The sequence below is a fragment of the Dasypus novemcinctus genome, chromosome 3, assembly GCF_030445035.2.
Source record: "Dasypus novemcinctus isolate mDasNov1 chromosome 3, mDasNov1.1.hap2, whole genome shotgun sequence".
In the NCBI taxonomy this organism is placed as follows: Eukaryota; Metazoa; Chordata; class Mammalia; order Cingulata; family Dasypodidae; genus Dasypus; species Dasypus novemcinctus.
This window is the reverse complement of record NC_080675.1, coordinates 42261871-42277614: the sequence shown is the minus strand read 5'-3', so window position 1 is coordinate 42277614 and position 15744 is coordinate 42261871. Positions and strand designations below refer to the sequence as shown.

The 15744-nt window shown below is 37.0% G+C and overlaps 1 protein-coding gene across 4 annotated transcripts in view; it reads left to right on the top strand.

Annotated features, from left to right (window-relative positions):
- The window catches only part of RAD51B (RAD51 paralog B), a 744701-nt gene that overhangs the window by 1797 nt on the left and 727160 nt on the right, over positions 1-15744 (top strand). For all 4 annotated transcript variants that reach the window (XR_011648315.1, XM_004477314.4, XM_071213852.1 and 1 more), the window contains exons 2-4: positions 1376-1489; positions 3112-3225; positions 6749-6865. Coding sequence is in view for 3 of the 4 variants with exons in the window: in XM_004477314.4 (XP_004477371.1) it covers positions 1406-1489; positions 3112-3225; positions 6749-6865 (315 nt within the window). In the remaining variant the exon portion in view is untranslated. The remainder of the gene's footprint in view (positions 1-1375; positions 1490-3111; positions 3226-6748; positions 6866-15744) is intronic.

Here is a 15744-nt window from a genome sequence, read left to right as displayed (position 1 = left end):
AGAATTGGTTATTTTTAAAGTCTTGGTAGTTTGGAGTTTACAGTTGTCTCTTTTGATTCAATCATCAGTTTAAATGGTGTCATTGCCCAGAACTCCCTGCTCTGCAATGAATGATACAGTTTATGCCACTTAGCAAACTCTGTTAGGGAAACGGAAATCAATACTAAAAGATTCCCATTGAGAGAAATAAGGAGGGGGGTTGATTTTTATTTTTTGTGAATGGTGTGTGTGTGTGTGTGAGAGAGAGAGGCAGAGAAAGAGACAGAGAGAGGGAGAGGAAGAGTCTTAATCCTACCCACAGAACTTAGATGTTAAATAGGAACTTGGGCCATGGTATTGGAAATAAATGTCTAAATTCTCAATATATAATTTTGTCCAAAACGTTACCTTTCTTTGATAATTATATTGTTTTATCCCTGGGAACACAAAGAGTTCCTGTTTCTACTTTGCCTGGAGGATATTTTGCCATCTCAGTGAGATACACAGGCTCTCCTTTGCATACGTTATTGAAAGGAACACAGTGATTCCATTCTAGCTCTACTATTTTTCCACAAAAGGCAAATATCTCATGAGCCTAAATTTACCCTTTCAAGGTTCAACAACAATAGTGAAATTTAATTGTATGTGGGAATGAGAGCAGCTAGTATAATTAAGAACAATTTCATATCTTGCAGTTTTTAAATAACACTTGAGCTAATTCATTGGATTCAGGAAGTTTGTTCTGACTCAGAAAAAGGAGAGGTTAAACATGATCATGGACTTATGGTTAAAAGGGTAGGCCTTAGAGTCAGACTACTTGGGATTGAATTCTGGATGTACCATTTGCTTTTTCTGGTGACAATGGACTAGCTAACCTTTCCAGGATTTAGTATTCTTATATATAATAATGGGGCCAATAATCAACCTTCCTTAAAGTTGTTGAGTAGATTAAATGAGATAATTAATGTAAAGCTATATGCAAGTGTCTTGTATAAAGTAGGCACTCAGTGTATTTTATCTATTGTTACAGTGATCGATGATTTGTTAGTAAAGACTTTATAGGAGTACTGTTTGGAAATACATCAAAATAAAATTTATAAATATTTTGAAAAATTTGAAATGCCATACAAATGTTAGGTAGTGTTATTGCATTAATATCCGTATCAAAGAATTATTGTGTGAAATGCACATTCCAAAGGTCATGTTTGGCAAACAGTTGTCTTTCCTGTTTAAGGCACTTAAAAAGATCCTATAGCCTTCCTTGATTGTATCAATAATTTTAATACTCTACATTTCATTTTGCACATGGAAAGTTTGAAGAATTTTTAAATTTTTGTAGTGTTTTGGATAACTCATCTAATATATCGTATGCTATTTTTTTATTTTTTTCCCCAAGGTTATTCTTTTCTTTGTTGGATTTGGAAGCATGGGTAGCAAGAAACTAAGACGAGTGGGTTTATCACAAGAACTGTGTGACCGTCTGAGCAGACATCAGATTGTTACCTGTCAGGTAAAATTTATTTAACTTTTTTCAAAGAGAAATTTTATGTTCAAATTAATTTTAAGAAAATCTCAGTTATTCTTAAATATACCTAAATTATGAAAACTTTGGTTTATCAAAAAAAAAAAAAAGATAAATGACAGTGCTTCTCCATAGGCCAATTTTAAGTTACAAGCTATTTAGCTTGCATTTTCTAATGTGATTTGATTTACTGGAATTCAATATTTTTGTATTTTGGGAGGAGACGCTCATGGTGTAAGGTAAGGTACACCTGTGCCTTTCATTTGGGATTCCAGAGAACTTTTATTGATTTATAAGAAATGTGTGGTTATGTGAGAAATAGGACTCAAAATGGTTACTTTCAATGATCATTTTCCTTCTGATGGAGACAGGAAATACATTTTAAAGCACAGTGGTGAAGTGAATCTCTCTTTGGAGGTTAAATAAGATTTAAGATTTTATTTTAAGATTTTATCCTTAATAAGACAGATTTGCAGAGCATGCTGCATTATTTCTAGAATTACTTTTTGTGTTAAAGGTATTTTTGTTTCCTGTGTTTAGGGATTTAATGATCTTCATGTTCATATGCTGAAATGCTCTTAAAAGTATGAAATTTAACATTTCATTTCATAGTTTTATCATCTTTCAATCATCAGATACTTTCTCTGAGCCATCTTCTAGCTTTTATGGAAACTCATTTCAACATGATACTTTGTGGGCACATATTTGTACCCAAACGCCTTCTTGCACAAGGGTAGTGCAAATATAAACCTGGATTGGATGCTATTGCTATATGATACTACTTCTGCATTAACCTCATTGGCTAATAGAATTTCAATATGTATGATGAGTAGAAATTTGCCACTTAGCTTTTATACTTGAAGGAAGTTCTTCAGTCTTCCAACAGTGAACATTTAATGAATTTGAGTGCTTTATGTTATATGACTTCTTTGGTGTATGCCAGCTAAATTAGGTAATTAGAGGATAAGACTATATCATCATATCTTTTGGTTAAGGCATATTTAATGGGAAAATACTATAAGGAACACAAAGAGGGAAGCGGATTGACACAGTGGTTAGGGCGTCCGTCTACCACATGGGAGGTCCGTAGTTCAAACCCTGGTCCTCCTTGACCTGTGTGGAGCTGGCCCATGTGCGGTGCTGATGTGTGCAAGGAGTGCCGTGCCACGCAGGGTTGTCCCCCACATAGGGGAGCCCCACTTGCAAGGAGTGTGCCCTGTAAGGAGAGCTGCCCAGCGTGAAAGAAAGTGCAGCCTACCCAGTAATGGCACTGCCCACACGGAGGGCTGACACAACAAGATGATGCAACAAAAAGAAACACAGATTCCCATGCCCCTGACAACAACAGAGGTGGACAAAGAAGACACAGCAAATCGATGCAGAGAACAGACAACCGGGGCAGGGGGGTGGGGGGGAAGGGGAGAGAAATAAATAAATAAATAAATCTTTAAAAAAAAAAAAAAGGAACACAAAGATCTTTGATGTGCAATAAATTACACTTTTATCTATATGTGGACAGAATCAATTGAAAGTTTCCTTTTAATACCAATATCTTTGTTACCCATATATGTTTAAAATAGTCTCTTTGTATTTTCTTTCCTTTTTTTTAGGACTTTTTATGTCTTTCCCCACTGGAGCTTATGAAGGTGACTGGCCTTAGTTATCGAGGTGTCCATGAACTTCTGTGTTTGGTCAGCAGGGCCTGTGCTCCACAGATGCAAACGGTACTTTTTAAAATTATTTTTACTATTTTTTTTTTTTTTTTTTACTAAATGATTCTTTATCTCATTTAAAATCTTTTTGGGGAGGAAGTAAAAGCAAAAATAGAGATGACCCCCTCAAAACTGTCAACTCTCACACCATTGTGTTAGTCCTCTAATGAGAATATTTGTGAAAAATTTATATAGCTTATAAGTTCAGGGGAGGTAATTTCTAAATACGGAGCAACAGGAAGCTTTTTTCCTTGTTTCTGATAGTGATATTTCAAAAGGTTAGTTTCCTAGCTGCTAAAATAAATACCATAATGGCTTATGGTTTCAGAGGCTAGAAGTCTTGCTTCCTCCTGGGTTTGTATCTTCTGGGGGTTGGTATTTTCTGGCTGGCTGGCAGTCTTTGGGATTTTCTGTTACCTTTTACATGGCAATGCACATGGCAGCATCTTCTTTCTCTTCTGGATTCTATTTACTTCTAACTTTGGGCTACTGCCCATGGCTCTTTCTCTGTGGTCTTCTCCAAAGGCCTCAAGTAATAGGATTAAGGTCTATTTTAATTCAGGCCACACCTTAACTAAAAATAGCATCTTCAAAAGGTCTTATATGAAATATATCGAATATAAGATGTAGGCTATCGTTAGTAGTAATATTTTGACGATGCTCTTTCATGGTGTGTAACAAATGTTTCACAACAATGCAAGGTGGTGGTAATGGGGTAATGTATGGGAGCTCTTTATGATAATATGCATGTTTGTGTCATATAAAGTTCCTTTTGTATTATGTACATACCATTATTTCAGAAGTCTAATTCTGTTTGCTCATTTTATCCCTTTTTTGGGAGTCATCAGATCTGTGTTCTAGTAATTATATTTGTGAATGAAGTATTTAATGTTGGCAGATTAGGCTGCCTTTTACATGTTTGATAAAGTGTTTCATGCTCACCTATATTTTCTGATGATAGATTGTCGACAATATTCAGATATTTCTAAATCATATGCAAACTACATGATTTTTACTGTAGATTTTTCAAGTATTTTATGTATGAATATAGCTTTAAAAAGTATATGGTAATCTGTGATTTAACTGATCTAAGAATTCAGTTGGTGAGATTAGACAAGAGTGGGCACATATATGGCTCATAAATACTATTGGGGAAGTCATGGACACTCTCAGTGGCCATCTCCTGCTCTTCCTTTTCCCTTCTTGTTTGTGAGCAGACGTTTAAGTATGTTTCCATTTTTGCTTGTTCATATGTAGGTGTTTGGTATGCTCCATTTCACAAGAGACCTCAAAGTGCAGAAGGGGTGAGAGACTTTAACTCTCAGCCAGTCCCAGCTATTTGCCAGGGCACAAAAATTGCTTGATGAATGCTTTTTTGCTCATTGGCAGGCTCCCTCCCCCTCAGGTGTATGTAAACCCAATACTCAGGCAGCACAAATGTCCCTCATTTATGACACGAACACAGGGCGTGTCAAGCTACTGACCCTGACCTGAGCAGTTAGTCTCCTTGGGGAACCAGCCATGATGGGATCTCATCCCCTTCTCTTTTGGACCCTTTGTGGTATGTAAATAATAAAGTGGTCATTTGTTGTACCTCTGCCAGTGTTCCCATGACACACCTTATAGCAACTTACTCCACAAATATAGTAACACACTGGTCTTCCTACATCCTTACAATTTAATGAACCCATGTCTCAAATCATAGCAGTGTCTGAGAGGGCCTGACTTTAATTGATCCATATCCTTCGGTAGTGGATGTTTGTGCTGTGCCCAGGAGAAGGCAAAATTTAACTGAAATGTAAAAAAGGCCATTACAAAAGGGAAAATTGTCTCAGAAGCTACAAAAAGAAGAAAGGGATATTAGAAAAGAAAAATCTTTTAAAAATCAAATAAAAATTTAATATCCCAGAAAAGATGAGTGGAAGTCGTTAAATTTTTTTGCTGTTAGGCTATTAAGTTTTAAAATTCTAAATACATCAGAATGATCAAAACCTATAAATAATATAACCAAAATTCTTTACATAGTGACTTGTGAAAAAGTACCCAGGATAAAAGAAAAGAATTCCAAAATTTTATTATGTCAGAAAATCTTCATCATACTTGGTGATACTATGTGCCTGCCTTTAGATACATTCACTAGTACCTTAAGTTTTTATCCCCACTACTAGTTAAGGTCATGATTATTTTTCTTCTGGATGATTGCTATTTTCTCCTGACAGGTCTCTCAGTTTCCAGTATTATTCACCTTTAAGCAGTTCTTCACAAACCAACCCGAGTATCTCTTTGAATAATAATTTGATCATGTCACTCCTTGTGACTCTCAACATAAACTCCAACAAGGCTTTTCATGTTTTGGCCTCTGCCTAATTCTCTAGCCTTATTTCTTGACACACCCTGGCCATACTTTATCTTTCAACCATTCTAAATGAACCTTTTTTTTTTTTTTTTTGTAGTTACCATTTCCTCTCTTTCTTGCTTCTTGACTTTTTTTGTACATTCTATCCTTTTGGGCAGGAATTTGCTGCCATTTCCTTTGCCTGTCTGTATTAGCCAAAGGGGTGCTGATGAAAATAATCAGGAATCTTTTGGCTTTTATAAAGGGTATTTATTTGGGGTAGAAGCTTACAGTTACCAGACCTTAGAGAGTCCAAGTCAAGGTACCGAAAGAGGTACTTTCTCGCCCAAAGTCTGTTGCCATGTGTTGATACAAGATGGAGGGTGATGTCTGCGAGGGTTCTTCCCTGTTAAGGGTCCATGGGTCTAGCTTCTTCTAATATCAACTATAGGCTGGCATAAGGCTATCTCTCTTCCCAGGCTCATTTCTTCCCAGGCTCAGCTGCTCTGCTGTCTCACGGGGCCAGCTATACACTATCAGGCAAATGGCTCAGTTCTCTCCCTGGGGCTCCAGCATCAAAACTCAATTCTCTCCTCTGCTGTGATCTTTTTCTGTCTGAAAGTCCACCCACAAAGGCTACTGACATGCCAAATCAAAACCCCAATCTTAATTTAATCAAGTATAGGTGAAACCTCTGAATTGAATACAATCTAATATGCCCAGAGGAACAGACCAGTTTACAAACATAATCCAAGATCTGTTTTTGGATTTCATAAATAATACCAAACTGCTGCACTGTCTAACAGCTATGTCAGATTTTAACTGTGACAGCCATTACTTCATAAAACCTTCCTGGATCACAGAGTCCAGATCAGGTATCTTTCCCTATCTCCATATCTTTTTTTTGTTCTTCGTATCTTTTAATAATTGCATTTTAATGCCCACTTTCTAGTCCTAATTTCATAGTTGCTCTTTGATTAATAAGTACTGTGAGGATAGGGGCTCTGTTTGTTATATTATATTCCTATAATGTAGCACAGTCCTTGGCACAGAGTAAATAGTTGTTGAATGAATAAATATAAGAGGTGAAAAAAATAGGTTGGAGATTATAGATGCTAAAATTCAGAGATTTGGAGTTAGTTTATGTTTATATTTTTTAATAGAATGGCAGTTGAAAAGAACTAACTTTTTCTTGTTCAGGCTTATGGCATAAAGACACAAAGGTCTGCTGATCTCTTCCCAGCATTCCTACCTACTACTCTTTCTGCTTTGGATGAAGCCCTGCATGGTGGTGTGGCTTGTGGATCCCTCACAGAGGTAAAGGAGAAATTTTCCATACCTTCTTTCATTGACTTATAATCCTCATAGCCAGAGGAAAACATGTAGTTAAAAAACAGAAATTATTTCATGAATATTAATCTGAGTTAAATTATAACTACTTCAAGGGTTCTAGCCTTTTTAAAAAAAAATTTTCCCATCAGTATCTAGTATAGTTGCTCTGCAAAAACGAGCTGTTCAAAAATACCCTTGCTTGGGAAACCGATGTGGCTCAACCAACTGGGCTCCTGTCTACCATATAGGAGGTCCAGGGTTCGATACCCAGGGCCTCCTGGTGAGGGCAAGCTGGTCAACACAGTGAACCCGTCCACGCGAAGTGCTGACCCATGCAGGAATGTCGCCCCGTGTAAGAGTGCCACCCTGGGTGGGAATGCCGCCCAGTGCGGGAAAGCCACCCCATGCAGGAGTGCCGGCCAACCCGGAGAGCTGGCGCAGCAAGATGGCGCAACAAGAGACACAGAGGAGAGAAAATAATAAGACGCGGCAGAACAGGGAGTTGAGGTGGCGCAAGAGAGTAATCGCCTCTCTCCCGCTCAGGAAGGTCCCAGGATCGGTTCCCGGAGCTGCCTAATGAGAATACAAGCAGACACAGAAGAACACATAGTCAGTGGATACAGAGAGCAGACAATGGAGGGAATGGGTGTGTATGGGGGAATAAATAAAATAAATCTTTTAAACAAAATAAAACAAAATATCCTTGCTGACTGATATCTCTTTAGGTTACTGTTCTTTGAATTAACTTAGACCGTAATGAATATTATGAAATAATTTGGGGTCTTAAGAAAGGATCACTAGTTCATATTTTGGGAAGGAAAATTTGAAATTTTATTAACATGGGCAAATTATGGTATTACATTAAAGCGAGCTCTTTTTACTTCTGGTTATAGATCTAAAATTTGATTCTGGAAAGTAAATTAAAATTTTTGTATTAGTTATATATTGCAGCATAATAGATTACCCCTAAACTAAATGGATTAAAACAATAGTAGGGAGACAGTGTAGCTCAAGTAGTTGAGCACTGGCATTGCACATATGATTTCCCAAGGTCCCAGGTTTAATCCCTACCCTAGAATCTTAATAAAACAAAACAAAAACAAACAAAACAAACGTTTACTATTTCTCAGTTTCTATGGGTCAGGAATTTGGGAGATTGGCCAGGCCTCCTTTCATTTGCAGGCTTGGTTGGCCTGAAGGATCTGTTTCCACGGGGGCTTACTCATGAGACTTATCAAGTTGTGCTGGTTCCTCCTCACATGGGTGCTCCATGGGCTGCTGAGTCTCCTCAAGACACGGTGTCTAACTTTCCCCAGGGTGGGTGACCCAAAAGAAGGCAAGATGGAGGTGGTGATAACCTTTGATGGCCTAGCTTTGAAAGTTACACACCATCACTTCTGCTACATATTCTTTCTTAGAAGCAAGTCATTAAATCCAGCCTACATTCAAGGAAAGGGAAATTAGTCTCTCTTTTGAAGGAAGAAGTATCAAATAATTTGAGGATATTTTCTAACTACCACAACTGTTTTTGCCCTGCATGGGTGTGCTCACTGGCCCTGATGTGATAATTTGATAGGTAAACTGTTTACTAATACCCTCCTAAGGAACTTTTTGCCTGAAGGATCTAGGGACATAGATATTTTAAACAAACTTGTAAGCAAGAGCAGATGATTTTCTTATATTGGTAGTCATAATTTAACTGAATTTTTTCCCCTGGAATATAGGAACCTGTGTTTATAATTATTTATTTGTTTAGAGACACTTTACCTTATTTTATTTCCAGCCTTCCAAAAAGATTTAAGATGTGTGTGTGCCATGTATAATAGATACTCATTAGAGAATTGGTAAATGAATGAACAAGTGAATGAAGATACCTCAAATTAGCCTTAGGGTAAAAATAAAAAGAACCTGCTGTTCCCATAAACTGTCACCAGATGGTGCCAGATCGTATCTTTTATATAATCTTTTTGTGAATTAGTTGGGCCTTTGCTCAAATAGGTTTATATCAATAAGGATCCTAAGAGTTATAAACTTATCTAAATAGCAAAAAGTTGAACTTAAGTAACATTAACCAAAAACTACTTTTTATTTTTTAAGTTTCAAAATAAATTTCTATACTTTTTCACTTAGCTTTTAACCATTCTTTCTGAAACCAAGCAGTAGTTACAAGACCTTTCAGGGGTTTGGTCCTGATCTACTTGGCTGACTTGGAGTAGAATTACCCTGACTGCTTATTAGTAGCAAGTTCTCTGCTTTCTGTTTCAGCTACAGTAGGCTGTTCAGTCATTTTGTTTTTTTATTGAGCTGAAGACAGGAAGCCTCAGTTTACCTTTTATTAAAAAACATTATATATAGATAAACATATATTTTATGTATATAAGATGAATTATATCCAGCATATGCAAATTATGAACTCTTATGAGCCTATGACCCAACAACTAGAACAATATACAAATGATTGAAACTATCTACAGGCTCTCCCTGAGCCTATCATCTATCCTCAGCTGGTAGATTACCTTCCTCCTGAATTTTTATAATTCCTATATGTTTTTCCCTATAGTTACCTATAGCTATAGTTTTTCATATCGCTATTTACATAGGAGATATAATTACATTTTATTTAGTTTTGCTTATTTTTGAGCATGTGTGTAGTTAAATCATGTTTTCTATGAAATACTGTTTTTCATTTAATATTGTTTCTAAGATTTATTCATGTTTGCAGGCATCAAGAGTATAATTCACTTTTGCTGCTGTATCATATTCCATTTTGAAAAGATGCTATAATTTATCCCTTTTACTATGAGTGAACATATGGTTTGTTTCCAGTTTGCTGCTGATATGAACAATTCATGTGAAAATTCTTGTACATGTCTCCTGGATCATATATGTAAGTGTCTTTCTAGGGCAGCAGTTGGCAAACAACAGCCCACTGGTCAAATCTGTCCTGCCACCTGTTTTTGTAAATAAAGACATATTGAATACAGCTATGCTCATTCGTTTACATTTTGTCTGTGGTTGCTTTCATGCTACAAGGACAAAAGTGGTATTGCCTGCAAAGACTAAACCATGTACAAGCTGGCCTTTGTCTAGGGTATCTAGATTGAGTAAATTACCTTTTCTAAACTTTTCCTATAAATGGAATCATATAATATGTAGTCTTTTATGTTTTGTGTCTTTCATATATCATTATGTTTTTGAGGTTCATCCATATTGTTTCATGTATTAGTAGTAGTTTGTTCATTTTAACTGCTTAATGATAGTATGTTGAACCACATTTTGTTTATCTACTCATCAGTTGATGCATGTTAAGATTGCTTTAAGTTTTTTGCTATTGTGACTAATACTACTATGAACATTCATGTAAATGTTTTTGACAATGGTTGGGTCATGTGATAGGTATATGTTTTAACTTTTTAAGAAATTGCCAAACTGATTTCCAAAATGAATGCACCATTTTACATTTCCACTAGCAATAAATGTAGGTTGCAGCTTCTCTGTGTTCTCACTAACATTTGGTATTGTCTTTTTCAATTAGAGAAGCTGTAGGTTTACAGAAGAATCATGCTTAAAATACAGATAATTGGTATTATCTTTTTTATTTTTCCCATTCTACAGGGTGTTTAGTGGTATTTCCTAGTGGTATTTAAAAAATGTTTTATATTTTAATTTTTATTCTAGTTGCACATATACAATCTGAAATTTCCCCTTGTACCACATTTATGTGTATAATTCAGTGCTGTTACAATATTTTGCTACTGTTATTATCATTCATTTCTAAAACTTTGCAATCAACCCAAACAGAAATTCTGTAAAATTAAGCATTAACTCCCTATTCCCTATACCTAACCCAGCCTCCGGTAACTAATAATCTAAATTCTAACTCTGTGAGTTTGCTTATTCTGATTATTTCATATCAGCAAGATCATACAATATTTATCCTTTTGTGTCTGGTTTATGCCATTCAATATAATGTGTTCAAGGGTCATCCATGTTGTCACATGAACCAGAACGTCATCCTTTTTTTTTTTAAGGTACTTGTGGCCTGGAATTGGGAAGCTGGTGCTCAACTACTGAGCCATACTGGCTCATTTGTTTTTTTTGTTTGTTTTGCTTGTATTTTTTCAGGAGGCACTGGGAACTGAACCTGGGACCTCCCATGTGGGACACGGGCACTCAACTTGCTTGAGCCACATCCACTCGCTTCATTCCTTTTTAATGCTGAATAATATTCCATTGTATGTACCTAACACATTTTTAAAATCCATTTATCAGATTTGGACACTTGTTTTGCTGCTATGTTTTAGCAATTGTGAATAATGCTGCTATGAACATTGGTGTGCAGATATCTGTCTGAGTTCTCTGCTTTCAATTCTTTTAGGTATGTATATATGGTAGTGGGGTTGCCAGGTCATATCATAATACTATACTTAGCTTTCTGAGAAACTTCCAAATTGCCTTTCAAGTGGCTGTAACATTTTACATTCCCACAAACAATGAATGAAAAGTCCTATTTTGCCATATCCTCTCCAACACTTGTCATTTTCTGCTTTTTTATAGTGGCCATTCTAATAGATGTGAAATGCTATTTCAGTTTGGTTTTGATTTGCATTTCCCTAATAATGATGTTGAGCATCTTTTAATGTGGTTTTTAGCATCTTTCTCTTTGAGGAGATGTCTGTTCAAGTCTTTGTTAATTTGTTAATTGGATTGTCTTTTTATTGTTGAGTTATAGGATTTCTTTATATATTCTGGATACTAAACCCTTATTGGACATGTGGTTTCCAAATATTTTCTCCCACTGAGTACAATCAATGGTATTTGGTATAATCATGTACTTGTGTATTCTTCACTTCAGTCATTATTAGAGCATTTTCATTAGTTCAATAATAATAAAAAACAAAAAATAGACAAAGAAACAAGAAAATCTTCATCTCTCAATCTTTCTGTTTCCCCTGCTATACATAGCTGCTATTTCTGGCTATTCTTGCACAATTACTTATTTATTTTTTAAGTAGTTTTACTGAGATATATTCACATACCATGCAATCTATCTAAAGTGTGTAATTAATGACTTTTAGTATAATCACAATGTTGTGTATTCATCATCACAAAAAATTTTAGAATTATTACATTACTTAAAAAGAAAAATGCCACATGCCTTCCCTAGCCCTACATAACCATTAATCAAATTTCATCTTTATACATTGATTTATATTTACATTTAAAAAAGAGATTTATTTATTTACTTATTTTTAAATTTTATCCCTCTCTGCCCCAGATGGAGCTCTCATTTTTCTGCTTGTTGTTTGTTTACCTTCTCCAAGAGGTGCCGGGAACTGAACCCAGGACCTCCCACATGGGAGGCGAGAGCCTAATGGCCTGAGTCACATCTGTTCTCTGCAAGCTACTGTATCTGCTTGTGGCATCTACTTGTTGTGGCGGGTGCGGCATCTAGCTCCTTGGGGCAGGGGCAGCGTATAGCTAATTGTGTAGGGTGCAGCATCTAACTCTTTGTGTCTAGCTTGTTGCAGTGGGTGTGGCATCTAACTTGTTGCAGCGGGTACGGCATCTAGCTTGTTGTGGTGGTACAGTGTCTGTCCTCTTTAGGAGGCACTGGGACCCAAACCTGGGACCTCCCATGTGGTAGGTGGGCACCCAACTAGTTGAGCCACATCTGCTTCCCAGATTTATATTTATATTTTTTATAAATGGAATCATACCATATGTTATACAAAATATTTAGTTCCTAGTAATGCAATCATATAGTATTTGGCCTCAGTTTCTGGCTTGCTTCACTAAACATAATGTTCTCCAGGTTCATGCACATTGTCATATGCTTTACAACTTCATTTCTTCTTATAGCTGCGTAATATTCCATCGTGTGAATACACCACAGTTTGTTTAAACATTCATTGGTTGATGGAAACCTGGGTTGTTTCAGCTTTGGGAAATCTTGAATAATGCTGCTGTGAACATTGGTGTGTAGATGTCTATTTGTATCACTGCTCTCAGTTCTTTCGGGTATATCCCCAGTAGTGGTATTGCAGGATCACATGGCAAATCTATATTCAACTTCTTAGGAACTGTCAAACATTCCTCCACAGTGACTGTACCATTCTGCATCCCATCAACAGTGAATAAGTATTCCTATCTCTCCACATCTTCTGCAGCACTTGTAGTTCTCTGTCTAAATAATAGTGGTCATTCTGATAGGTGTGAAATGATATCTCATTGTAGTTTTGATTTGCATTTCCCTAATCATTAGTGATGTTGAACATTTTTTCACGTGTATTTTTGCCATTTGTATTTCTTCAGACAAATGTCTATTCAAATCTTTCACCCATTTTTAAAATTGGGTCATTTGTGTTTTTATCGTTCAGTTGAAACATCTCTTTATATATTATGGATATTAAACTCTTATTGAACATGTGATTTCCAAATATTTTCTTCCATTGTGTCAGCTGCCTTTTTACCTGTGAGGTGTAAAAGTGTTGAATTCTGAGGCGGTCCCAGTTTTGCCAAAGTTTGTCTCGTATTTTAGGACACCGTGGCTAGGTGCATAGATATTTATGACTATTATATCTTCCTGGTGGACTGTCCCTTTTTTTTTTTTTTTTAAAGATTTATTTATTTATTTAATTTCTCCCCCTCCCCTGGTTGTCTGGTTGTCTGTTCTTGGTGTCTATTTGCTGCGTCTTGTTTCTTTGTCCGCTTCTGTTGTCAGTCAGCGGTACGGGAAGTGTGGGCGGCGCCATTCCTGGGCAGGCTGCTCTCTCTTTTCACGCTGGGCGGCTTTCCTCACGGGCGCACTCCTTGCGCGTGGGGCTCCCCCACGCGGGGGACACCCTTGCGTGGCACGGCACTCCTTGCGCGCATCAGCACTGCGCATGGCCAGCTCCACACGGGTCAAGGAGGCCCGGGGTTTGAACCGCGGACCTCCCATATGGTAGACGGACGCCCTAACCACTGGGCCAAAGTCCGTTTCCCTGTCCCTTTTTATTAATACATAATGACCTTCTGTATCTCTTATAACTTTTTTTGCATTTGAAGTGTGTTTTGTCTGATATTAGTATAGCTACACCTCCCCTTTTTTAGTTACTGTTTTCATGGAGTATCTTTTTCCAACCTTTTAGTTTCCGCCAGTTTGTATCCCTGGATCTAAGGTGAATCTCTTGTAAGCAGCATATGGATGACTCATGTTTTTATCCATTCTGTCAACTTATATTTCTTTTTATTTTATTTATTTATTTATTGAGATACCAGTGGCTAAGAAGCGAACCTGGCACCTTGTATGTGGGAAGCCAGCACTCAACCACTGAGACATATTGGCTCCTCTGAGTTTTTTTTTTTTTTTCCCTGTTTCTTTGTTGTGTGGTTTTTTAATTTGTTTTTTTTTTTTTTTTTTTTTTAGGAGGCACTGGGAACCAAACCCAGGGTCTTCCATTGGGAAGCAAGAGTCACATCTGCTTCCCCATCTATATCTGTTTTTTCAAAATGTATTCCCCCCATTGTCTGCTCTTTTTGTCCATTCATTGTGTGTTCTTCTGTGTCTGCTTGTATTCTCAGTAAGCAGCTCTGGGAAATGATCCTGGGACCTTCTGGAGTGGGAGAGAGGCGATTACTGTCTTACGCCATCTCAACTCCCCTGTTCTGCTCTATCTTCTTATTTTCTCTCCTCTGTGTCTCTTGTTGTGTCATCTTGCTGTGCCAGCTCTCCGCGTTGGCTGGCATCCTGTGTCGGGCAGCTTACCTGTGAGAGGCAGCATTCCCATGCAGGGCGACTCTCCTGTGCGGGACCATATTTCCATATGGGCTGGCACTCTGTGTAGGCCAGCTCACCGTGTGGGCCAGCTTGCCCTCACCAGGAGCCCTGGGCATCGAACCCTGGACCTTCTATATGGTAGATGGGAGCCCAATTTGTTGAGCCACATCCATTTCCCAAGTCTGTATCTTTTGATTGGGGAGTTTAATCCATTGACATTCAATGATATTATTGTAAATGCATTATATATTTCCACTATTTTATTCTTTGATGTTCAAATATCATATTTTTGTCTGTCTTTTTACTCTTTTGGTTATCCTTTCTGTTATTCTTTCTTCTAAACTTTCCTCCAGGCCTCTTTCCCTGTCTTTTTCTTTCAGGCTCTAAGGCTTCCTTTAGTATTTCCTGCAAAGGTAGATTCTTTTTTACAAAATCTCTTAGTTTTTTTCTGTTTTGTTCAAATACACTTACCTTTATATTTGAAGGATAATTTTGCTAGATAAAGAATTCTCAGCTGACAATTTTTTTCTTTCGGTGTCCTAATTTTATCATACCACTGGTTTCTTGCTTCTATGGTTTCTGATGAGAAATCCACACTATGTCTTACTGGTTGTCCCTTGTATGTGATGGTTTGCTTCTTCCTTGCTGCCCTCAGATTTTCTCTTTATCGTTGACATTCGACATTTTGAGTATTATGTATCTTAGAGTAGGTCTATTTGGATTTATTCTGATTGAAGTATTGTGTGCTACTTCGACATGTAAGTTCATTTCTTCAATGAGAGTTGGGAAATTTTCAGCTATTATTTCTTCAAACACTCTTTCTGCCCCTTTCCTCTTCTTTTCTCCTTCTGAAACTTCCAATACATATATGCTTTTGTGTTTTGTGTTGCTATTCAACTCCCTGAGCCCCTGCTCAATTTTTTCCATTCTTTTTTCTCTCTGCTCATTTCTCTCTTCAATTTCAGCTGCTCTGTCTTCTGTATCATTACTCTTCTATCATTTCAGTTCTGCTGCTGAATGTCTCTAATTTTTTTTTAAAGATTTATTTATTTCCCCCCTACCCCTCCTCCCACCCTGCTGTTTTTGCTGTCTGTGTTGTCTT